This window comes from Antechinus flavipes, chromosome 4 (assembly GCF_016432865.1).
Source record: "Antechinus flavipes isolate AdamAnt ecotype Samford, QLD, Australia chromosome 4, AdamAnt_v2, whole genome shotgun sequence".
Taxonomy (NCBI): Eukaryota; Metazoa; Chordata; class Mammalia; order Dasyuromorphia; family Dasyuridae; genus Antechinus; species Antechinus flavipes.
Window position 1 is genome coordinate 115,722,709 of NC_067401.1, and position 25,375 is coordinate 115,748,083.

Genomic DNA, 25,375 nt, shown 5'->3' on the forward strand with positions numbered 1-25,375 from the left:
ATAAAAAATGCTCTAAATTACTACCAATTAGGCAAATGCATAAAATAACTCTGAGATGCATTACATCTATTATTGTGGCTATCATGACAGAAAAGAATGCTGGTAGAGATGTAAAAATATTAGGATACTAATGCACTATTGAGTTTTGAACTGGTCCAACCATTCTGAAAATAATGTGGAACTATGCTCAAGAGGTTATAAACTTTTGCATATCCTTTGGTTCAGTAATATTACTACTAGGTCTATATCCCAAAGAGATCAAAGAAAAGGAAAAAGGATTTCTTTGTACAAAAAAAATTTGTGGCAGGATTTTGTTTTGTTTGTTTGTTTTGGTAGTGGCAAAGAATTAGAAATTGGGGTAATGGCTACCACCTGGGGGACGAGTTATATATGATTGTCATGGAATATTTTTATGCTGTAAGAAATGATGATGAAGTTGGTTTCAAAAAGCCTAACTGCTAAACATATCTTCCATTCTGTGGCTTTCCCTAAAATGCCTAGAGAAATGATTTGAAACTGGTTAGGATAGTTTACTTGGGCACAAGAAATCTGTTAAATTTTCAAATCTCTTTTAGAGAAGCTTCTTTTAACTTCTCGGGTGTTCTGAATTGAGAAACAAAGGGCATATATTTCCATAAGGATTGTAGGAGCTCTGGACATCTTTGATTGATGTCTGTCAGTCATGTGTGCTTGAAATTCACTAAGGATTTGAATATTTGTCAGTTGGGAACTGCTGGCATATGATGGAAAATACCTCGTATCTCTACTACCATTGCCAATTGCAATTAGTATTGATACTTTATATGATACTATTAATCAGTAGATTAATGAGAAAACGTTTCTTTAAGTCATTTCAGAAATCTATTTAAAACTTAACTGTGGAGCCCCAATTATGTAAACTACATAGGGCACGTATAGGTGTGGTGGCAGCTTCTAATTTAGATTGTGATCAGAAATAAATTCAGCTTTCAACTAGAGATTTTTATTATTAGTCCTATCACTAGGAATAAACCCCATTCTCTACCTGCTGTTCCTTTCAAGTTTTGTCCTGAAAGTAATACAGTTTGTTGGTGATTTTGAGATTTTTTTTTTTATTCGCTTTATTGTAGGCTTGGTAAAATCTCCAGTATTTCCAATGCATAATTATTTACTCTTCCTTTCTGTCTTCATTTTATAGTAATGAATTTTTCTTCTTTTTAGTACAAGTCCTCCATATTGTTGTGTGGATTTACATTCCTTTCGTACTGGGGAGATGGTGAAGTCCATTCAGTTCAAGACACCCATCTATGACCTCCATTGCAATAAACAGTATGTATTTTTCCAGCTGTTTCCAACCTAATATAATATATCTTTTGGGGCATGTATAAATCTAGTAATATCTTTAAATTTTACATAGCACATATCAGTTTCATTGTTAATCAGATTCATAAAAAATAAATCAAGTCCTTTGGCATCTAGCTGGTATTGAAGACAAGTATTCTACCTGGGCTTTGAAAGGCCCAAGTATTAGTTACTCACTATTTGACCATGGGCAAATCCTTTGGTCTGTGTCCCAGTTCTCTAAACTATAATAAAGGGAAAATAATACTACCTACCTCCCAGGCTTATTGTGAGGGTCAAATGAAATAATATTTTAAAAAGTAAGCATAGTACTTTTGTACATGTACTTAATAAATATTCCCTCCTTCCTTCTGCTCTTCCCTCCCTTCCTTTTTTCTTGCCTCCATCTCTTCCTTTCTTTGCTTTACTTTTCTAGGGCCAATATTTAACCTCCCAGAGTTCTTTGGGAAAATGCCCTCTTTTCACTTAGGTTCATGGGCCCATTGGGCATTTCCTGAGGCTGTGCCTCTCTTTAATAAGCAGGATATTATCCTTCCAGGAAATTGAACAATAATATGGTTCTTCTTATCTACAAATAATGCAAATACATATTTTTAAAACTGAAATTAAACTTAGATATTAGCAAACATATTTATACTCAAAGGAATTATTAAAAGTATATAGCATAATCCATAACCCAGTGTTTTAGACATTGTGATAATTCCATTGATCATAGTATTTTATCTTTCACAGTTTCTTAAAAAATTTTTTGCCAGTTTAAATCCTATCCATTTCCCATTTATCCAATTTAACCAAGGAAAGCATTGATTATTTCTTATAGGTAAGAATAAGAAAGAGGAAAAATGCTTTCCACTTGGAAAGCATAAATTATGAGAAGTGATGTGACAAGTTCTAGAAATTAGCCTTTGAATAGGAATTGGGTTCAAGTCACTCATCTGACTAGCATAAAAATTTCTCAATACCCTAGGCAGTTCGTCTATCGTGGAGGAATTATCAATCTCCATGAATGAAATCACAGTTCCTAACGTATTTAAAAAGTTAAGTAAAATTAAATTTTATTTCTGGAATAGAATACTGTTTTAAAGGAACGTATCCCTTAAACAACTATCTTGCAAAAGTCTCTGGCTATGGTTTTTTCTCCTCTATGTTGCTTCACAGTCTGTTAGCTAAAGTTAGATTTTTAAAATCAATATTTTTTGTATTGAATATGAACAATTACAGTGTTCATAAGATTTCCTATATACCTTTTACTGTGTTCTTCAGATTGAAAAGTCTTAAATTCTACAGTAGTAAATTCTTTTTCTCTTCCTCTTATCTTGGTAAATGAGTCAATATTGGCCTTTTTCTAATTCTAATTCTCTTCCTTCTGAATGCTAATTACCCCCTGCCTGCTTTCAAACCATTTTGATCCCAGACTTTGTTTACTTTTAGTTAGGCTTTAAGTTGGAAAAAGTAAGCTTTTTAAGTGGAATACTTGATTCTTTTATGGAATGTTTACCAGTGATGGAAAATAATGCCATAATTCACCTTTGGGGCTGCCTTACCGCTCAGGTATCTTCTCTTTCTGGTTAACTTTCTGGTTAAGCTACCTACTGATTTACTGTACTTTATATTACCACTGATTTTCCATTCAAAGGCTCAAAACACTTTCCATAAATTACATGCATATGCCTTATAAACTTAATATAATTTAAAAATACTTGAAAAAAATGAAGTCATCTGGATTTTTGACTGTTTTAACTTTTTTTCCTATATCTCCATTGTTTGCACAGTTCTTAACCCATGTTAGCAAATGTTTGGTGATACAATTAAAAATTACAATTAAAAAATATCATAAGGGAAATCAATACTTTCTCTCTCTCTCACCAGTACTGTATATTTTGTTAAAATTTCAAACTGTTCCATTATAAATGTAAGCTATTTTTTAAAGAGAATATAATAAATACTAGAATGTTAGGCCTGAATTCATAAAGGTTTTTCCTTACTTTCTGTTTTTTAATGGTTCATGAGAAAATTTTTTAAAATAGTGGAAGATCTTTATTTAGAGGTAAATTTGGTATATTTCTTTCTGTCTTAGAAAATGGGAACACTGGTCATGCTCTAGTGTTACTAAAAATAATTATTTTAGAAATAATTATGACCTTTTATCTTTTTTGACCTCTTCATATCTTAGTTTTGACTTATCATTGTTGTTCTTTTGTATTTTACTTTTACCCTTTCAAAGATTTGAGTCCTTGTTTTTGTTGAGCTCACTATCTGGTTCCAGCAAAAGAAGGATCTGTCATTTTAACATGTTTTCAACTGAACCAAACATAAGCTCCATCTGTGCTAGCTGATTTTCAGAGTATGAATAGACTATTTATTTGCACATTTCATAATTAAAATTGTTGTTGGTATTCTTTTTCCTTATGGTGAAGAATTGAACCTTAATGTTTCTGAATGAACAAAAAATTTCTAAAATTATCTTCCTGTATCATAACACATTTGACTGGATAGACTTTTATCTGAAACTGAGATTTCAGTCAAGTTTTAATATAAGTTGACTTTATTGTTGTCATCATTTTATTTTCCTTTATATTGTTCTCTCAGTCATACAAATCATGGTGAATAGTCTTCTACTTTTTAACTTCTTTGTGGGTATCTTAATTATGTAATTGGACAAAATGCCCAACTGTTTGTAAAGCCCTAGAGGAAAATGGTACTTTCAGTTGCCTGAAATACACAATGATTTCTTATAAGGAAATACTGAGATGGATGTAACTATTACTCCCCTTTGATTGAATTCTCATCTATTTTAAGTAAAAAGTTGATTCATTTATTCTGGTTAGCTACTGTTCTCTTGGTTTTTTTTTTTTTTTTTTCTTCCCTATTGTCCTTGCTCTTGGAAATCCAGCAATCGTTTTAATGAGTTTTCATAAATCCATTTGATCTCTAATTCCCTGACTCTGAGCTGTCACAGGAAAAACACTTTTAGAAAATGATGAACAATTGATTCTTAAACTTAGCCATTTGTAATGAAGATGGATTTCACAGAATTATAATCACTGGAAATTCCATTTGGGTAAATAGAATTGAGGGAGGACAAAATACATTTCTGTTAACATTTGCTAAAATTTGTTTTCTATGTTAGATTTTTTCTTTTGATTCATTCCTTCTCTCCTCCCACTCCTCTCTCCTTATAATCTTAGCAGCTTTGTTATAAATTTTTCATCTTCCTTTTAACAGGTTTGGGGTTTTGGGGTTTTTGTTTTTGTTTTTGGTCTATGAAAGGTACTATAGCTCTAGTTTGAGCATTCTTTTGAATTACAAAGTCATCAATAGTTAGATTGGTGACTTGATTTCTTCAAAATTTTTACATCATTCATGATATAACTATGAAATTAATTTTAAGAATTTCACATGACTGATTATTCACTCTTGGTTTTTTCACTCTGTTTTTCTTTTCCCATTTCAGAATCCTCGTTGTAGTCTTACAAGAGAAAATTGCTGCCTTTGATAGCTGCACTTTCACAAAAAAATTCTTTGTTACAAGTATGTACATATCTGTTTTAATTTACTGTCTATTTATATTATTGTTTATTTATATTTATGCTACATATCTGCTATAATCAAAATAAGAGTTTACGTACAATTCCCTGACCTTTTGTATAAATTGTTATCAATGTTTGATAGGTCTTTGCTCTTGTTTTCCTATGAATTTCCTTTTATGTTTAATATGGAAACTCAGAAGACAGATTCTTTCTGTACACTATATGTTCTGTTAAACAGTTTTCTTATTTTAATGTTGTAATTTCCGTCTGTGTAAAATGGAAATAGGAGTATCTAATTCTTCATTAATAATTATGGCTTTGTAATGCTTTTTTCATGCTTTAGAGCATTTAACATTTATTCAGTTAATATGGCATTCTTAAACAGGAGATAGCTTAATTATACAATTTAGAAGCAAGGAAGTAGAATCCCATAGATTTGAAGCTCTTTGTACAAGGTGATTGACTGAGATGGGATAAGGTCATGATTCATTCTTAAGGAACTGCCTGCTACTGAGTTCTTCTAAGAAAGCCACTTATGGAGGCCACATCCTTTGTAGTAGAAAATACTTTCTGAAAAAGAGGGTTGTTCTATACAATAAATTACATATATTTAAGAACAAAGATTTTCTCATCCCTATCCTAATTCTGATTTCTTTCTTTTGCTTGTTATATTAAGATCTTATGGATCCTCGCATTGCTTCTTTTGCAAATATCAATGGCTCAAAGCTGAACTATGGAATTTTTGGCTTTTTGCTAATGTATACATCTGCCCATAGATACATTGTATTAGACACGCTTGTACATTTTTTGGAATACTTTCTGCTGTAGTGCTAGAGTAAGTTTTCCCATAAATGCTGTATGCTTTTGTAGAGCAAAATTGAGAGTGAATTCAATTTTGAAGCTGTCATTTTATTCCTTGCCCCATCATACTACTAATAGACGTAGAAGGATTGAGAAATGTCATTCAAATTTTTCTATGCATGTTTTTGTTTGTTTGTTTGGGGGAATAAATATGATAATAGAGTTTCTTTAGAATTTAGGAAAGTGGATGTTGTCATAAATCCCAAGAAAATCAACATCTTTAGCTTGGCCAATATAGTATAAAATATTCAATAGAATGTTCAATTTGAAGTCAAATAAAAGTGAATTCAAATCCTGATGACTCTTTCTAGGTATATGATCATGGGACATGCCACTAAATCTTTTCTACCCTTGGTTTTCTCATCTGTTGAGAGAGTCATTTGAAAAAAAAAATTAAATAATACCTGTTGCAATCTTTGAATCTTTGAATCAGCTATTTATTGTTTATTGTTTTTTGGTCCTCTCACAACTTTTTTCCCCACAGTTAATCAGTCAGTACTTGGTGGATCAATAGTGTCTCTAGAGAGGTCAGTATGGATAATTAGATGCTTCTTTTTAACTTTAGGAAAAACAGCTCAAGTCTGTGAAACATATTATCTTGATAGGTTAAAATGGAATTGAATTGATTCAAGAAATATTAAGTATTTATTGTGGACCAAGTATTGTTACCTCTGCCTAGAAATATAGCAGAAAGCCTATTTGTTCCAGGATTGTGTAATATATATATATATATATATATATATATATATATATATATATATTTTTTTTTTTTGGTCCTCTTTTTAAATTTTTATTTTTTTTTTCTGGTTATACATGTACATTAATTTTTTAAAAACTTATTTTCTTATTTTGGGAGAGAAAAATCAGAATAAAAGGAAAAACCATGACAGAAAAAAACAGAAGAAAAAGAAAAAAAGTGAATAAGCACGTGTTGATTTACATCAGAAACAAGAATGCTCATTGTTAGTTTTAGCAATAGGAAAAGAAAAAAGAATTACAACAGGTAATGAGATAAAATTATCACTCTTTGTAGATGATATAATAGCATATTTAGAGAGTCCTAGAGAATTGTCTAAAAACCTTCTTGAAACAATTAACAGCTTTAGAGGATATAAAATAAACCCATAGAAATCATTAGTATTTCTATATATTACTAACAAATCCCAGTAGCAAGAGATACAAAGAGAAATTCATTTAAAATAACTGTAGATAAAATAAAATACTTGAATGTACCCCTGCCAGAACAAGCCCATGAGTAAGATTACAAAACACTTTTCTACACGTAAAGTCAGATGTAAACATTTGGGAAAATATCAATTACTCATGAATAGGCTGAGCTAATATAATAAAAATGATAATTCTGTCTAAATTGATCTATTTGTGCAGTGCCATACCAATCAAACTGCCAAGAAATTATTTTATAGAATTAAAAAAAAAAAAAAACGTAATTCATCTGGAAGAACAAAAGACCAAAAATATCAAGGGAATTAAGGGGAAAAAAAAAATACAAAGGATGGTTGCCTAGCAGTACCAGACTAAAACTCTATTATAAAGCAACAGTCATCAGAAATATATGATAATAGAGTGTTAGATCAGGGGAATAGATTACATACACATGATATAATAATCCATGACTATAGTAATACTTCATACCAAAATAGGTCAAATGGATACATGATTTGGATGTGAAGGGTAATACCATAAGTAAATTAGGAGAGATAGAATAATATCATGTCTTTGGAGAAGGGAGGAATTTATGACCAGAAGAACTAACATTACAAATACAAAATTGATATCTTTAATTACATTAAATTTAAAAAGCTTTGTACAAACAAAACTAACACAAACAAGATTAAAAGGGAAAGCACAAAGCTGGCCTCATTTCTAAAATATATTTTAAAAACTGTGTCAAGTTTATATGAAGTCATTCCTCAACTGAAAAAAGGTCAAACGGGATATGAACAAATAATTTTAAGGTGAACAAAAAATGAAAATTATAGTCATATTAAAAAATGATCTATTGATTAAAGAAGTGTAAATTCAGACAACTCTGAGGTACCACCTTATACCTCTCAGATTAGCTAAGATGACAAGAAAAGATAATGATAAATATTAGAGAAGATGTGGGAAAATTGGAACACTAATACATTGTCGGTGGAGTTGTGAAATGATCCAGGATTATAATGTCTTGTTGAGTTCTTATACTTTGTTTGCTATCACCATCTTTACACAAGATTCAACATATTTCCTGAGTAGCTTTATTTGCTTTACAGCTTAATAAATTGGGATCTTTCTCAATATCTGTTTTTTGCCCCAGAAACCTGATTGATTGTAGTTTATTGAAAATGTTGATACAGGAATATATTATTTAAATCTTAATGTGACCTATTGAATTGAAATTGAAAACTATTGAATGAACTGCTGAAAGGCCTTTCCTTTATTTCTCACTTTATTACCCACATTAGGACAAGGGAGTTTATCAGGACAGTGGGAGAATTGTTCTACTTGCCCTGTTTCTCTTCACTTTCCTATTTTTCCTTCTGACTGAACTGCAGGGCAAAAACCAGGAGCTCTAAAATAGTAAAGTCTAGCTACTAAGATTTTCTGTCGTCGTGCTCTGAAACCCTATCAGTAACCTCAGTTATTCATTGCTTACCAAACCAAATGTATATATCTTGAGTTCTGACAAAGAGACAGGTTGCCAAATTCCTGCTGTGTCCTCACCATATTATCCCACATTTCTTTGTAGTGATATTTTTTTCTTTTTTCTGTGAGGCCATCTAAAAACTACCAAGTGTAGAGCTACTTCTAGTGAAAACTTTTATGGTATGGATTTTGAGAACAAAATTAAAAATTCCCAGAGTTATCACCATTCAGTTTCTAATGTGAATAGCTAGGGTTTTAGATTATGTGTATGTAGTTGGGGGTGGGGCAGGCAGATAGATTTAGAAAATATCTAGTTTTTTGAAACCATGGACTGATGTGCAACTCAAGATGTATTTTGGGTAGGTAATATTAAACTTACCAATAAGTGTCAGTTTCTCCCTTTGTTAGGAATACTTTACAGGAACATTCACAAGACAGAGGAGACAGTGGATTACACACTTAAGGGAAGGTGTTGGTTTTGTAACTGTTTTTTACAAAATTTACTTTTGGACTTTTTCAGAACTAGGTACCAGATGAAAATAGAATAAACTTAATTGTAACTGTACAGTCTAGAGGGAAGTAGATTTGGATCTAATTTGAAAGAAAGATTATGGAAATATGTAGTAATATTTAATATTAAAATTTTAGAATAAGAATGAAGCTATCACATTACCTTTTTTGATGAAGAAAAACATAAATTATGCTAACTGATGATTTCAAAATTTTGGAGAATCTAAGAACATGAGCATAAAATTGGGGATCTTTTTGTGTCTCTTATCCATAAACATATAGCATGTTTAGAGAGGCACACTTGGTATATTCAACACAATTTATATTATTTTACTTTCTCATACAACTCTTTAAAAGAACAAAGCCAAATTCTTATTTTAAAAGTTTTAGGCAATAGCAAAAGAAAGAGCTTTTAAAAAATCATCAATACAAGATACAATCAAGTTGTTGATTTTGTAAAATTTTTTCCCTAGTGTGACCTTTTAGGAAGAGTTTCCTTTTTTTTTTTTTTTTTTTTAAAGTTAGAGACTCAACCCCTCCCTCTTCTCCCCCCCCCCCATCCCCTCCACCATGAAATACAGTTTTGTTCCCATCTTTTCAATAACAGTGTCTGCCCACTTGAGGACCAATGAAATCAGACTTTAACCTCTGTCTTCCAAATTCTAAGAAAAAATGGTAGAAGAAAGGATGTATATCAAAAAATTTGATGAAGTTTTAAGTACAGAACAAATTGTCTGCCTCTTAAAAGAAATGATGATAAATCATTTACACTGTCCAAAAATTCCAGCCTCATTTCTCACATTTGTTAACTTTAAATACTTTTGCTGGGAATATTTCAAAGTTATTCCCACTTTACTACACACTGGATCTTGTAAATCCTTTCTATTTATGTGAGCCTTTGTTTGTCTAGTAAATGTGTAGTTGTGTTTTTGCAGGGTATTTTTCGTTTGTTTAGTTAGCACAGTGCTGTTATTGTAGGTATAGGCCTCATCTGTGGTGATAAGGCCTATTGAAGTAATATAGACAATTAAGCAGTCTCTAAATGTGAAGACAAAACCTTTTTTGTTATTATTTTTATGTTTAACCAACAGTTCAAAATCGACAGTGAGCTTCTTCCTCACTTGTCAGCAACAGGGCCAAGACAGACTGTACAGTGTTCACAAGTGCTTCTTTCCCTCACATTCCAACCTTCCCTTCCTAACTGTACTATACTGTAGCCAAGCAAAAGTTAGCGTCATGGAAGAAGCACAGAGCTGGTCCAAAAGGGGCCGAGACTTGGCTGTTTGGAACAGCTTTTTCCAAAAGCCTGCCTTTCCACAACTCCTTGAATTCCTATTAAAAACAGGTCTCTGTTGTAAGCTGTGGATCTCAATGTAGAGGTGAACCTTTCTTGGAGCTCTCTGCCTTTCAGATTTGCTTTGGTGGCCTTGACCTTCAGTTACTTAGAAGAGGAAGTGACCACTGGTCCTCCAGCTCTTTAGTCCTGAAGCAGTTCTGTGTGCTCACTGTTCTTGCTTTAAGGGACATAATGTTCCCTCAGATTCTTAGAGAATTGAGGTTCCTGATGTGGAGATCCTACAATAACAAATGCTATGTTGTGGCAGCACATAAGAACCATAGTCACAAATTCCTAATGCAGATCATTCCCCAAATGGCCAGAGGACAAAGGGTGTCACAGGGGACATGGTGCCTTAGTTTTCTCCTGGATCAGGTGCCACAGGGATGAGCCTTCCTCCTTTAAGCCCCTCCTTGGGAAGTTTCATAAGCAACATGGATTCTGCCCCGGCTACCTCTTTGGGACTGTCTAGCATGAAGTTACTGTCTATTAGAGAGGAATATGTTTGTTGAAAACTTCTGGCTACAGTGGCTGTTCAGTCAGAGGAGGAAGAAAGCATCTTATGATAAGGACAGCAATAAAAACATCAAAATAAGAACAATAGTGCACTTTCACAGGAAGCTTTATATAGTAATTACTGACAAAAGTATTATCCATCAGGTCCTAAAAATCTCATTAAGATGAGAAGGAAGATGATTTCTCTTAAAAGTCACTTTAGAGTGGCATCAAATTGTTTTAAAATAGTCAGTTTGTATGTGCCAGTTTGGTTAGCAAATCTCTCTTGGGTTCTTTGGTTGTCTGATATAAACTTCTCTAGTCAGGTCTCTTTTTAAAACTAGCACTTTTCAACATAGGGCCTTCTATTTCCTGAGAAATCAGAAACCACAAAAATTGTGAAAATAAAATATGGGGTTGATTTGTTGACACTCTTTTTGAATGCCCTTTATCCCTCTTTTTAGTCTCTTCAAGACTTTTTCCTTTCCCCTTTGCTGTGCATTCTTATTTTTTTTTTCGTGTCCAGCCTTCCTTTGGTTATCTTGCTGAGCCATTCTGCCTCCAATTCAATTTCTAATTGTTATCAGATTAAAGATTATAAATTGTTCTGATCACTCTCTTCTCCAAAACATTTAAAGGCTTACCACTGACAACCAAAACAAGTCTAGATATTTTATCTTTTTACTGATCACACTAAGTCTAGTACCACTCACTTCTTAAACTTGTTAATCCTTTTAAATAGTTAAGCAAATAGGTCAAATCATCACTTCATAAGGACACTGAATTTGTCATTTCCCTGCCTTGTTCCACAGCATGTCATCCATGTATGACATCTCTATGCTCTGCCTATACAAGCAACTCTCTCTGCCTATACAAATACATAAGTTCATATCTCAACTACTAGTAAAAGGGTTTGCTACTGACCTTAGGCAAAAGTGAGCTCTCCCCTCTGTTGTTTGGAATTTGGCACTAACTTTACTCTATTGGTTCTATTTTACCTTTCACTATGACTATTTTTGATGTGTCTTCTCTGTAAACCCAAAGAATGATAAGGACTTAGTTTTGTTCCTCACTTTCCTAGAGTACTTGGAAAGATGATATATACAAAGGATCCTAGGATTATCAATGTAAAGCTAGACGAAATCAAAGGTCTCATCTTAAAGATGAGGAAACTGAGTTTCAAGAAGAACCTGCCAAAGATGATACAGGTGTCTGAACAGGTCTTCTGACTACTGAATCAGTGCTCTTTTCATCGTATCATATTGTGTCCAATTTTAGGCATAAGGAAATCCATTAAACCAATGATTGAAAAAGGAGTTCTTCACATAATCACTGGCAGGACAAGATCATAATGGGGAAAATAGTAACAATAATTTTTTTAACTTTAATTATAAATAGATGATTTATTTCTACTCTATTTGAAAAAATTAGTAGTGCCAGATATGAACCTACTATTTGTCATTAAAAATACAGAAACACAAAGTTCATTGCCTCCCCAAATCTTCCAACACATTTTTATTATTTTTTTCTTCTGTTATTTCTAAAATAAATATTGCTATATGAAGTAGCTCTGCAAGGAAGAGCAGGAGGGCTAATGGGGCAAATTTTGGTGATGTGAGAAAAAAAAATCTATAGAACCATGAGTTTTTTAAAAAAAGAACTACATATTTTCTATTCAATCACTTAGCTTGAGAATCTAAAAGAACTTCAACTCTATCTGACCAAAGGAAAGGTGTAAAAAAAAAAAGGAGTCAAAAAAGGTTTAATCAGACTAGTGATTTTTTTTTATTATTATTCTGAAAGTTCTATTTTGCATTTTTAAAGTGGAATTGATAGGACATCCACCAACTTGCAGAGAGGGAAATGGAAGAATCAGAATTAGTATAAGATTTTGAATAGTTGCATCATCAATAAAGATAGGGAAGTTTAAAAGAATCATCTTTGGGAGAAATTTGGTGAATTTTGTTTGAGTTTAATAAATTGGTAGATTGTATAGAAGTAGTTGTCTTAGTAGGTATTTGAAAATGGAGGCTTTGTGAGTACAAAATCAAGATTAGAAATGTAGATTTTGGAGTTAGCTGTGTAGAGGTAATGAAGTCTTAGCAGGAGGACAGCAATGGAAAGTGATCATGCATTACTATGTCCACTTGTGCTGGTGAGTTTGAACAACCAGTTAATTTAGCCAGTGAGATATAGCCAAGGCTGGTGTATTTGAGACTCATTTTGATAATATTGCAGGTGCAGAATAATTACGAACAGAAAAAACAGATGAGCTGGGTAGAATTATGTTTATGTTAAGATTGTTTAATTGCAGTATTTTATGTACTTGAGTATTTTGTTTTCAAACATTATGCATATGCCCTACTTAAAGATTTGCTGTCTTAAATGTTTCTCATGCATATTTAGTATTATTTCCTATAATGAATTTATGCTTTCATGGTTCAAATGAAAGTACAAAACAAAAAGTGCTTTCTGAGAGGTGAACTCCATCATTTGAAACTTAACTTAATTGCTATTATCTATAAAAGTTGATAGGATCTGTAGAGGAGAGAGAATAGAGGAGCTAGATAAGTATGGAATCTCAGGACACAACTTCATTTCAGGGAAGGAAAAAGGAAGCTATTTTCCCTTAGATTTTTAGTGGCAATGAATTTCATAGTGCTCCATTCAGACATGTCCATTTTTCATATTATTAAACATATAACCTTCTTAGATATTAACTCCTTTGGGCAATAAACAGGCTTACCTATATGATATTACAGTGACCCCATTGGTGCTTCTCAGTGAACAATGACCTTTATAAAAAGATCCATTTATTGTTCTGAATTCTATTGTGGTTTCAGTAGAATTATAATCAACAACTCCACAGCACTTATTCTTAAGGCCACAAAATAATGCTTATCCTATTTAATTTGGAAAATGCGTTATATTCCTCTGTTCTAATTCAAACCTCACATTCAACCTCTGCCATTGGGAGGGATATATGCTTAAACCAATATATGGTCAAAATGCCAGAATAATAAATCATTTTTTCCTAAGCATTCTGATTTAGGTGCATACCCCATGATATATGTACTATAATGGCACTGGTGACAGATAGATGATTGACGCTAATATCATGTGGGACATAACCAATAAAGGAATTTTGTCATATGTTCCATACTTTTACAAACAGTATTGGTGGTCTACCAGTGAGTTGCAACAAAACCCAATCTTCTTTAAGGAGCCCTTACAGAGTGATAATAAATAGCTTAATTACACAACTTAATGGGAATCATTAGATAATCAGACTTTACAAAATAGTTTGAAAAGCTGCTTTTCACCACAATTCTAAACTCCTGAAGTATTTGTTTATGTGAGTACAATGCTGGAACTGTAAGAAAAGTAGGAACAGCTCTACTCATCAGTGTAATTATCTTGGTGTTTTGTGCCAGGTAAGGGAGGAAAAAGGTAGAGAGATCTGATAGAGACTTGGGGGAAAAAAGACAGACAATATGATCCGAAAGGAGACACTTTTGTCAGTGATGACATAGAAAAGATGGACAAGCGTAGCTTTACAGATGTTGCTGTTTTACTGGGAACTGAAAACCCAAGCAAGATGACAAAAACAAAGGCAATGACCAATAACATGTCATTTGCACGAATTTTTAGAGCCTCTTCAATGGGTATGGATAAGTAGCCTCAAATGAACAATGCATGATTGGAGAATCTCCTGGGTTAGCCTATGTATTTACCTTGAAGAAAATTTTTTCTTATATGGCATTTCCTTCTTAAAACTGATTTTGAAGCACACTAAAAAGAAACCATTAAATAGCACTCAGATTTAAATTATTCATCAATAATTTATATCCTTTTTGCAGGATTCATTTTTCCATTTGATTTGGACCAGGAAGATAAAAATATAGATACATATTTACATATGTTGATTGGCACATAGACATATATATGTACAGATGCTGTAAATAATCACTTTATATTACCTTTAAGTTACAGGTGTATACATTTTAGCTGTTTCTTCTTATTGTTGTTAGTTTGTTCCTGTCAGGTTAAATCAGAAGGGAATCTTAATTATAAGGTTCAGTTTGGATAATTGAGGGTTTTGTTTTTCAATTTTCAAGATAAGAAAGAATCCCTTTGCTTTTTGAGTGCAGGTAGAAGAAATTTGCAGCCTTAATGAGGAGATTTTGGTTTATTCCCTGTTAGAAGTACACACAGGTTATCTTACTGAGATTTCTATACTCATATGCAGGAATATGGCGGCTTTTAGGCATGTAAGTCAGTTTATCAATTCTCTTTAGATTTAGTTTAAGTCAGTAGGCCTTTAGTTACTGTCTGCTATGTGAAAGACACTATGCTTAGTCCAAGGTTATAATTAAAATGGCTCAATGACAGCTGAAAATTGGAGTGATAGCCCTATGGAATATATGCATATTTTCCTAAACCAAGAAAGTATTACTTTATCATCACAATACCAAAATCTGTTAAAATTTGAGGTTAGGATTTTGTTCATTATTTACTATTACAGTTTAATTTGTAATTAAATCTGAAATGACAACAATTTTGGTTGGTAATATTTCTAAGGATTTCAGGGAGGCCAACCAAGACATACTAGGCTTTAGTGTCTGAAATAATGATAATGTAATAAGTATATTTTAAATAATGTACAATTCTGAGTATTAAATTTTAGCTATCTTTCTCTATAGTACTATAAGACCAAGAGATTATAACATTTGTCCTGTGGAGTTTATGATAGATAATATTTTCTGGTCACCAGTTTTGAGATACTTCTTCTCTAGATTCATAAGTTAGATCAAAATTGAGCCTGTCCTTTTATTTCTACATTCTTCATTTGTAGATTCCTGTTAGTTTTTCTTAGATTACCAGATACAGGTATAGAACCATTTTTCTGCCAAGGCACTTTGACTACTCTGCTCTGCTTCTCCCCATTGTACTCTTCTCTTTCCCCCTTCTCAAAACCCCAAAGGTTTTGTTTTGTTTTGCTTTTTGGTGGCATTTGACTGTGCTAAAACTTTTAAAGCAATCTTTTTCTATAGAATTTCAGCCATTGTGAAGGTGGGGCCATGTTAAAAATAAGGAACAAAAATAACACCTTAATATTTTCTTTTCTGTTTTCAAATTTATGAGCTTGGCTGGTGATATTGCTGAATCATTTGAAATTGCTTATTTGCAGGCCTTAGCCTCTGTAGCTTTTGCCACAAATTTTTTTTTAATCTTTAGGAATAATTTTTAAGATGTAATAGAAAGATAATTTTTAAAAATTTTAGTTTTTAGTGCAAGGTCTACCAAATGGTCATCAAATCTATAAATGGTCATCATATCTAGCAAATGTTTTAAAAAATCTAAACCAAATACAAATCCAAAAAATATTGATGAAAATCAAAATGTATTCACAAATTTTCTTTTGAAATAATCATAGTGAGTGAATTTTCTAATATTTGATGATGATTCATTCTTAAAATTCATTTTCTGAATCTCAGCAAAATAGATACAAAACAAGTTCCTTTTGAGAAATACAATTTGAAAATTTAAGAGAATAAATTATTCTATGAGAAGCAAAGGAAAATATACCCTTAAATAAATTTTTGTATGTCACTCTTTATATGACACAAATCAGAAAATTGGGTTTAGTAGAATTTTTTTCTCTCCCTCTCCCTCCCTTCCTTCCTCCCTTCCTTTTTTCCTTCCTTCCTCCTTTCCTTCCTTCCTTCCTTCCTCCTTTCCTTCCTTCCTTCCTTTCTTCCTTCCTTCCTCCTTTCCTTCCTTCCTTCCTTCCTTCCTTCCTTCCTTTCTTCCTTCCTTCTTTCCTTCCTTCTGTTTAATGACTTGCCCAGAGTCACACAACTAGGAAATGTTAAGTGTCTGAGACCAGATTTGAACTCAGATTCTCCTGACTTCAGGGCTGGTGCTCTTTCCACTGTGCTACCTAGTTGCCCCTAAAATATTTTTCATGAAATATTTTCTGAGGAACCTAATTTGGTATGTAGTATAAAAGGGGAAAATACTGATTCTTGGGTCAGCAGACCTGAATTCAAATCCTGACTCTGCAATTAGCAGAATTCCTTGGATAAATCAATTGATTTTATTTGACCTCAATTTCCTCATCTGTAAAATGAAGATATTCTACTTTGGCTTCTGAGGTCCTTTCTAAATTTCTGTCATACATGCAACTATGATCAATTGTTTATAGAGCTTGTTTAGCAAACAACTGTCTCTGTAAATGACTAAGTAAAGGTATCATGTTCAACATTTATTGTGAATATAAAATGCAAATTCTTGCCGGTACCCTTTAAAAAAATGACCAGGCCCATTTCAGTAGGCTACCAATATATGCCCCTAAGAGTTACCAAGAGGTACTTAAATTATTTTTTGTCAGATGTGCTCATATTCTGTATTTTACCTCTTGATAAGGGCCAATTTTCCAAAAGGACTCTATCTGAATTGGAATGTGTTCTAGTGGCTTGTTAAGTACTTGCATGATTGCCTATGCTTTTGGAAGGACTTTTACTTAGTACTTTTCTCTTGGATGACCTCTCTATAGCTCCATTTAAACTTGGAAACTTTGGTCCTTCAAACAGTTAGCCTTACCTTCTCATTCTGCTAGGGTTCATTGTAAACACATTAGAATTATCCCCAAGACTGCATAAGATCTGTTTTTTTCTTCAGTTGTTTTCAAAGTTTAGTGGAGGTAAAAGTTAATTTTTAGCAGGGTCATGCTTGTAAGGATTGGATAATGAAGTGAGCACAGGTCACATTGTCAGCCCTTTCTTTTGCTGAGTGGCTGCTGTTCTGCTGACTCCAGTGCTAAGTGGGGTTTTTTGGAGAGCAGGAAAACAATTTGCTTTTCATTCCAACATTGTACAGTATTTTCATTTAAACAACCCCAAAACTGGAAATGGAAAATGTAAATTACACTTGGCTTTTCAGGGACTTTTTGCAGGAGAACAGATTTTAGTAAGCATTTTTTGACATTAAATAAAGTTAAGATCATTATTAGATTATATTGAGAGCAGCATATTTTAATGGGTTAAAAGTAGGTAGCTACTTCCAATGTTGTGATAGAATACTAGAAAACAATGTTTATAATGAATGCTTCTCACAAATTATGTACAAAACTCATCCTAGCTATTAGAAACTGTTGTATTTTATACTAGAATAGAATGTGATGGAGATTGATCACATGATTTTATTGGTCACCCTCTGCCAAAGTAGGTTAACACTTTTTGTGCTAAAGAATCCATCTTCGTATACATCTGAGGTGGAATTTAAATAGGCCTTCCTAGTTTTAGGACTAACCCTTTTTGTGCTGTTATGCTGCCTCTCACATTTTTCTTTTAGAAACAGACATATTTACATTACCTCCAATTTTTCAAACCCAAGAAATTATTGATTAAAGAATTTTGTATATCAAAAGAACACTGGGTCTAGCTGTCAAGAAAATGGAATTCTTTTCCTGATTGATCTACTAACTAGTTTTGTGAGTTTTACTTGTCTAGGTTTCAGTTTTCTCATTTTAAAAATGAGATTGTTGGATTAAGATTAGATCCCTTTTATCTTTTCTGGAGTTCCTTGGGGCTAGAATTAAGGTTGCATGCAAAGAGGTGTGGCAGATAGAAAGTTAATCACTTCATTGGAGACTTCACCAATGAGGAAAGATATGATGATAAGATCTAGAGATTTATAGATGTTGAAACTGGGAAAAGATATTTGGTTTCCAAAGATCTATTTTATTTTTTGATAAAAGTATGAATTTAGTTTCTTTTTCCTGAAGTATAGACCATGTTACTTTCCTAAAGTAATAAATTCACCCACTTCTAATTGGCATCAAAAATAGTTTCCTGCTGGATTATTTATGCTCAGCCTAGTTTTGGCTTCTAGAGGCTTGAAGGGCAAAGAGAATGCTTAATGATCATTAAGCAAGAAAATGTATGTTGCTTACTTGAATGACACATAAAAAATGTATTGTGTACATTTATAAGTAATATAGATTACTTCACTATTAATTAAAAAATAAAGTATAAGCTATCCATCATATGCACAACACAAGCACATAATAGAAGACTTTAGTTATCTCAAGTTAGATAAGTTTGTGTTTTTTAATGAGTATCGTGTCTATTACTATAAACATTAATGCTAATTTTATCTGGAAGTCTGTCTGGCCACCTTACCAATCTGTAATAACACATGCTCAAATTCTGAGATGAGTGAAGCAAATTCAGTGAGGAAAATTACTATTATAAATACTTGACTTGGTGGAGAAATGTGGAGCCACTCTTAGGTCCATTAATTTAAGTAGAATAGATGAGAAGAAATTTAGCATGATACATTGGAAAAATATGTTTTTTAGTCAAAGAATTTAGATTTTAATCCTATCTCTCTCACTTATTACCTGTTCATCCACTTACCAGCCTTCTGTGGTCTTTGTGGAACAAAAAACCCTCTGCATTTCAGTAGCCTCCATCACTGGAGTTATTCAGCATCTGTAATTTGATGTTTGGAATCAGCAAAGAAAGGTTTAATTAGAGAATGGAAAGAATGAAATATAAAGTTTTTTATGAAAATTGATTATTTTTAATTTTTAAAAATAACGCTTTTGGATTGTTTCAATTTTGCTCTTTATCCTTCTTTCAGAGACTAATTTTATATAACAAATAACATTCTTTCAAAAGAAAAAGAGAAATAAGAGAAAAGCCATTAAAACCTAAGAATATATGTGGGGGAAAAAACCATAAGAATATATGCAGTTTCACTCCTTGTAGACCCTTTCCCTCTAGAATGGACTGATCAAAGGTTTCCTCTTTTATTTCTTCTTGGGGACCATGCTTGTTCTTTGTAATTTTCAACAAATATCTGATTTTTATGCTAATTGTTCTTTCCATTGCCAGTGTTCTGTTCATTTTGGACATTATTTTCTTGGCTCTGCTTACGTCCCTTTTCATCATGTCCTTTAAGTCCCTTCATAGTTGAGATAATTGGTGACTCTGGAGACAGCAGTTTGAGTTGAGTGAGGACAAATTGCCAAATCTCAAAGGGTCTTGGGGTGAATGAGAGGAAATGAATAATAGGTAGTAAGTATAGACAGCTTTTTCATGGACTTTTCTGAGGAAGGGAGGAGAAAAAAAAAAACAACACTATAGCTTTGGGGGAATATAGAGTATATTTAAAAGTTTTTAAAGACTGAGTAAATTTTGGGCATGTTTGAAGCTGAAGGTTAAAGAGGGAGAGGATAACAGAAAATTATTGAGGATAATTTAATTTTCTGGAGAAGATAGGAGGGGATGGGTTCAAGTGTACATTTATAGGAGTTGGCCTTCTCAAGGAGAAAGGCTACCGTAGTGTCACAGACCATGAGAAAGGAGAACAGAATGAGGGGTGATGTTAATAGATATTTTAAAGAAGAGAAAGAGTATAGAAGGAACTCATGGTGAATTACCTCAAGTTTCTCATTTAATTAAGAGACAATATCTCCAGTTGACAAAGAGATAGAAGCAGGAGATATGAATAGATGATTTGAAGAGGAAAGAGAAAGTAAAGACTAGCTAGCTGCAAGACATCCCTCACTGTAGAAATTACCTCCACTACTGGAGATCAGCAATTCATCTGTACCTTGTTTTAAAGAGTTCCCCAAGTTGTTGAAATCTGGCATGACTTACTTATTAGTGTATGTTGCATGTAGAATTTGAACCGATAAGGCAATCCTTGATCTATTCTGCCCCACCATCTCTCAGCTTTCTTGCACAACTGAGGGAATTAAAATATTTCACCTAAACTAATTTTTTATTTATTTGAAGTCTACAGGAAGATGAACTTCCATAATTCTTTTTGTTTGCCAGTAGAATCATAAATGGGCTGAGAGGAGATGAGTTTGGTATGTTTCAGACAAATAATTTACTTCTAGGGCCTGGCAGATACTAATTTTGCCCTACTTTGTAAAATGACTAAAGTCAGTTATTCATTAGCAAGGTTAAAAAAAAAAGTCTAAATAACATTATCTAATAAAGTTAAACTGATTTAGATTTCTTGGGAGAATAAGATAGTTTAATTCACATCCAAGAGACTTTGAAATAGAGCCTGTGTGTGTGTGTGTGTGTGTGTGTGTGTGTGTGTGTATGTGTTTTAGAAGACTGTAGGTTTCTCCTCCATAATAGCTTCCCACTGCCTTTATAGCATGCAAAACTTAGGAATGTGACAATATTTTTTACATCTCTCTTAATTTTGGGCTGAATTTATAACCCTAACTTTGATATTCTTCTCCTCCTTCCCCCTCAATATTCTGTGTAAGAGAAGATTTCAATGTATGTAGTTTGGATATTGGTAAATTCCCTTTGTTCTAGAACAAGTAATTATATTTACTGTTTCAAAAGGATTTTCATTTCATTAAAATGCCATGCTTGATTTGAAAAAACTATCATTAGGCATGTATCTTTGAGATTTGCTTGTGCAAAAAACATAGGCTTATGATAGAGAATAAAACCTTTAAAGCTGGTTTTTGCCCTTCCAGCCTCACATTTCTATTATCATTGTGATAGATTAAAGTTTTCTGTGCCTTTCATAATGAGAACTTTAGGCTGTATTTTTCAGACTCATTAGATTTTTATTCCCAAATTCTAGCAGCACTGCAAACTATTTTCTTTGAACATCAGTATTCACTTTGTGTCGTGGACACATAATTGTTAATACTTACTTTTTATTCTACTTTGAATCATAACTCCAGTTTTTGCTAGCAATGATAAAGATACTTGCTTCTTTGGAGGAAAAAAAAAGGTAACCCCATTGCTGTGACCTCTTAGAGAATCTGTCTTGGTTAGTCTTCTATTAATGACAGAGGTGGTTGAAAACTTGCTTAATGATCGACTTATTTGTTCTGTAGTCAATCAGTAAGGAGGATAGACCTTGATTATGTGCTTCCTCTCAGGATCAATAAGAGTTTGGAAAATCCTGCTCAGTAGGGTCCTTTGAGTTATATATTGTGTGCTATGCCAATTAATAGCTCTTTTTTAGCTTGCTTTCTTTTTTGTTTTTATTTGTTTCTTTCCTTCTGTTTCCTTCCATCTTTTATATATCTTTGCTTTTAATTGCTACTTAAAAACAAGTCCTTATCAGTAATTAGTTTCTCCACTTTTTCCTCATTTGTACATGTTGGAGATAATTGTTTTAGGGACCAGCTTGTACTCATAACAAACTTCCTACACAATCAATAAGTCAGTATTTACAGGTAATTGTTTTTAAAGCATTTTGGGAATGCTTTACATTGTCTTATTGGTGCTACATCTTATTTCAGTCACTTTATAAATGATCAAGGCACAGAGAAAGAAGGGCATCTTTTAGACAAATGAGCAAAATTGTTGGTAAATTTGGGATTTTTCAGTCTCTCTGTAAACACTTGCTAAATTGCTGAATGATCTACTGTTACTTCATTGTTGGTGGAACTGGATAAGGGCATGTAGGTTTTTCCAGACCTCTTAATTCTTTGCTGCCAAGAATATTAAATTTATTCTTGCTAATTGGAGGGAAACAAAAAAACCTAAACTTAGTGTTGTTATTAATACTTAGGATAGGAAACACAAAAGATGAAATTGAATGTTAAGTGTAAATACACAGCATAAATGATTCTCCACCATCTTTCTACCAAGGACTACTCTGTGAACATTCTTTCTGTGTTTCTGCCTCAGTTTTCTATTTCTATGTGTCTGACAGTCGTTCTGCAATAGTTCCAAGACCCTCGTCTCTTTTTTTTCTTATTGTTCACAGAATAACTTCTGGCTTCTTTCAAATGCAAAAGTTATGGATTATAGAATTAGTATAATTTGGTGCTCTTTTCACTCATGTTCCTGGTTTCATTCTGCTCTTGTTTTTCCCTAATTTTCTTCATATTCTGCATATTTGAGGTTTGAAGATTCATATGCTTTCCAACATTTTCCAAGAGCTGTTGCATCTCACTGTAGAAGGGATAGACAAGAAGGTATATAGATTGCCCAATTTCTGCTAAAAAGTAACTTACACTTCCACCTAAATTTTATGTGATATTGAAAAAAAGCTGCAAAATGTTCCTCTTTTCAAAATGTACAGTCAGAATAAAGAAAAAAGGCCCAGCAGAAGGAAAAATGAACATTTACACTCACTTAACTCTTAAAATGATGGCTTGTATCAGTGGAATTTTATCTTCCACTTTAAAAATGTAAGCATTTGTTGATTGTTTGTCATTTAAAAATTTTTTGTTTAGATTCTTTGGGGGTCTCTTTTCCTGGCACTAATACATAAAATTCCTGGTAAATGGTGATTAAGAGATTTCTTAATGTTGCTATTTGAAATTTTTCAGGCTGCTATCCTTGTCCAGGGCCAAACATGAATCCCATTGCTCTTGGAAGCCGCTGGCTTGCATATGCAGAAAACAAGGTAAGACAGCATAAGCTTTAACAATTTCCTTTCTTGCAAGAGCCAAGTAGTATTTTCCATTCCAGTCAAAAGTACACAACTATGTCCTTTTCAGTTTTGAGTGTTAATCATTCCAGTGCAAAATCCCATCTCCCTCTTCTGTGTGCTCGTAATCTTGTAGGGTTTGAATTAGATAAAGAATTTTAATTTTATATATCTTTTTTTTAATTTTTAAAATTTATTTTACTAAAAAAATACAGAAAAGGAATACAAAACAAAATAAAATAAAAGAGAACACTGTCATGTACTCCAGAGAACATCAGGATTCAAAATGTATAATAACAAATTGCCAGTTCAAAAAGTATATATATAAGAAATTATATTAATGAGTGTCCATGTTTTCTTTACTTATTTGTAAATTGTTCTGTACACATTTTTACTTTATTCTTCCCCCCCTTTCATCTCCTGTCCCCCCAAGCAAGCTATAGTTAAGAAAGGATTTTTTATATGACCATATGTGAATGAATACACACACACACACACACACACACACACACACACATATACCTACACACATCCTCCCACCCTCCCATCTTTCAACTCTATACATACCTTTCCTATTCCTGTTGATTCTTTGCTTTAATTCTGCTCTTAACTTGCCTTGCTGTTGCTTAGCCTCCTCCCACCCCTGAATCCCTCCCTTGTCTTCTTCCTTCAAGATATAGAATTGGATTTGGAACTGGGTGATAGAATGCTAAAGTTTTGATAATAAAAGGTCATGTAGAATGCTCTTTCCCACTCAAAAGCATAGCAAAGATATCAATATTTAAATATACTTTAATATTTAATTACTTTTGTAAGAGTTGAGGACAGTAGTTAATTTACCCCTAGTGTCTCTATCAATAAATTGGGGAAACTGAGACAGTTGTTTCAATCAGTACTTGAATCTTTCTCCAAATGCAACACTTTAATCTATTGTCCAAGCCATATTCAACTAAAGGATCAAGTCTTAATTATTTAAGTAACTAAAGCCATAGTACTCCAACTAAACTAGCCAGGGTTCTGGCTATTCCTAGGATGCTGTTCCTGGGAATGTATCTCTCATCTTTTGAATCCCTATTAAGATATTTGACTAATGGCCAAAATTCCTTTCTTATAGAAACTATATGTTTATTAATATTTTTCCTTGCTTGGCATCTTTACATAAACAGCACAAGAAAATTTTTCTTTGAAAAATTAGCATTTTCTATGGCATCTAGGAACTTGAATACTAATAAATTTAGCTTATGGCTAATTGTTCTATATCTCAAAGATGACCACCAATTCAGTATTTTTTGTTTGTTTGTTTGTTTATTTATTTGCTAAATTGGAATGGTTACTATAAGTTAGGCACAATCAGAAGTAAAGAGCTTTTGACAAATAAGGATGTGGTAAGGAAAACAATTATTTGGTAAACCCACAGAACTAGTAAATCCTCAGCCTCTAAAAATGCATCAAGTTTTTTTTTTTTTTTTAAATATCTTGTAAGGTTTTTTCTAAATATATCCAATGATATATCCAAATTTTCATTTATGTCACATTGACTTTTGGCATTTGACCCAATACCTTATTTAGGCTTGGCCATTTTCCAGTTTATTTTTCCTGAATTTTGTCCTTTCTTATTTTTATTGGCAAATGGTTTGCAATGCTGGATAGAGAGATAATGATACCTTCTCATTTTCACATCTATAATATATTTCTGTGGAAAGCTAGAGACATAAATAGAAGGCTATACATTGTCTTTTGGTGATTATAAATGGATCCTTATTTTTGCCAAATTTTGCATATACATTTTAAGGTTTTGTGCAAATAATTAAGTTCTGTGTGTATAGACACACAGTAGAAATGGGGATCTGCTGTTAATAGGCACAATCATTCCTTATGATACACTATGGATTCTTTTGTAAGAGCTCATGATATATTATTACATCATGATCAACTAAGAAAAAGATTGCTACTCTGATACTGATTCTGCTTTTGAGAAGAAGATATTTTCTTCTTACCGTGATAGATTGCTTTAGAATTCCACGGCCCATAATAGCCAGTCGTATTCCTTCTTATTGTTGTTTCTGAGCAATTACTTTTGAATGACATTTTGACTGGGCGTTCCTAGATTGAATCAAATTGCCAGTCAATCAATCAGTGAGATGTTATTAAGCAGTTGCTTTGAATCAGTCAGTGTGCTCAGAGCTTGGGTAATTATCTTTATTTTACTTTATATTTT

General features: G+C 32.7%; 1 protein-coding gene across 6 annotated transcripts in view; it reads left to right on the forward strand.

The window, feature by feature from the left end:
* BCAS3 (BCAS3 microtubule associated cell migration factor) overlaps positions 1-25,375 on the forward strand; it is a 787,317-nt gene that overhangs the window by 187,988 nt on the left and 573,954 nt on the right. For all 6 annotated transcript variants that reach the window (XM_051994106.1, XM_051994105.1, XM_051994107.1 and 3 more), the window contains exons 8-10: positions 1,201-1,308; positions 4,796-4,872; positions 23,057-23,133. In XM_051994106.1, the coding sequence (XP_051850066.1) occupies positions 1,201-1,308; positions 4,796-4,872; positions 23,057-23,133 (262 nt within the window). The remainder of the gene's footprint in view (positions 1-1,200; positions 1,309-4,795; positions 4,873-23,056; positions 23,134-25,375) is intronic.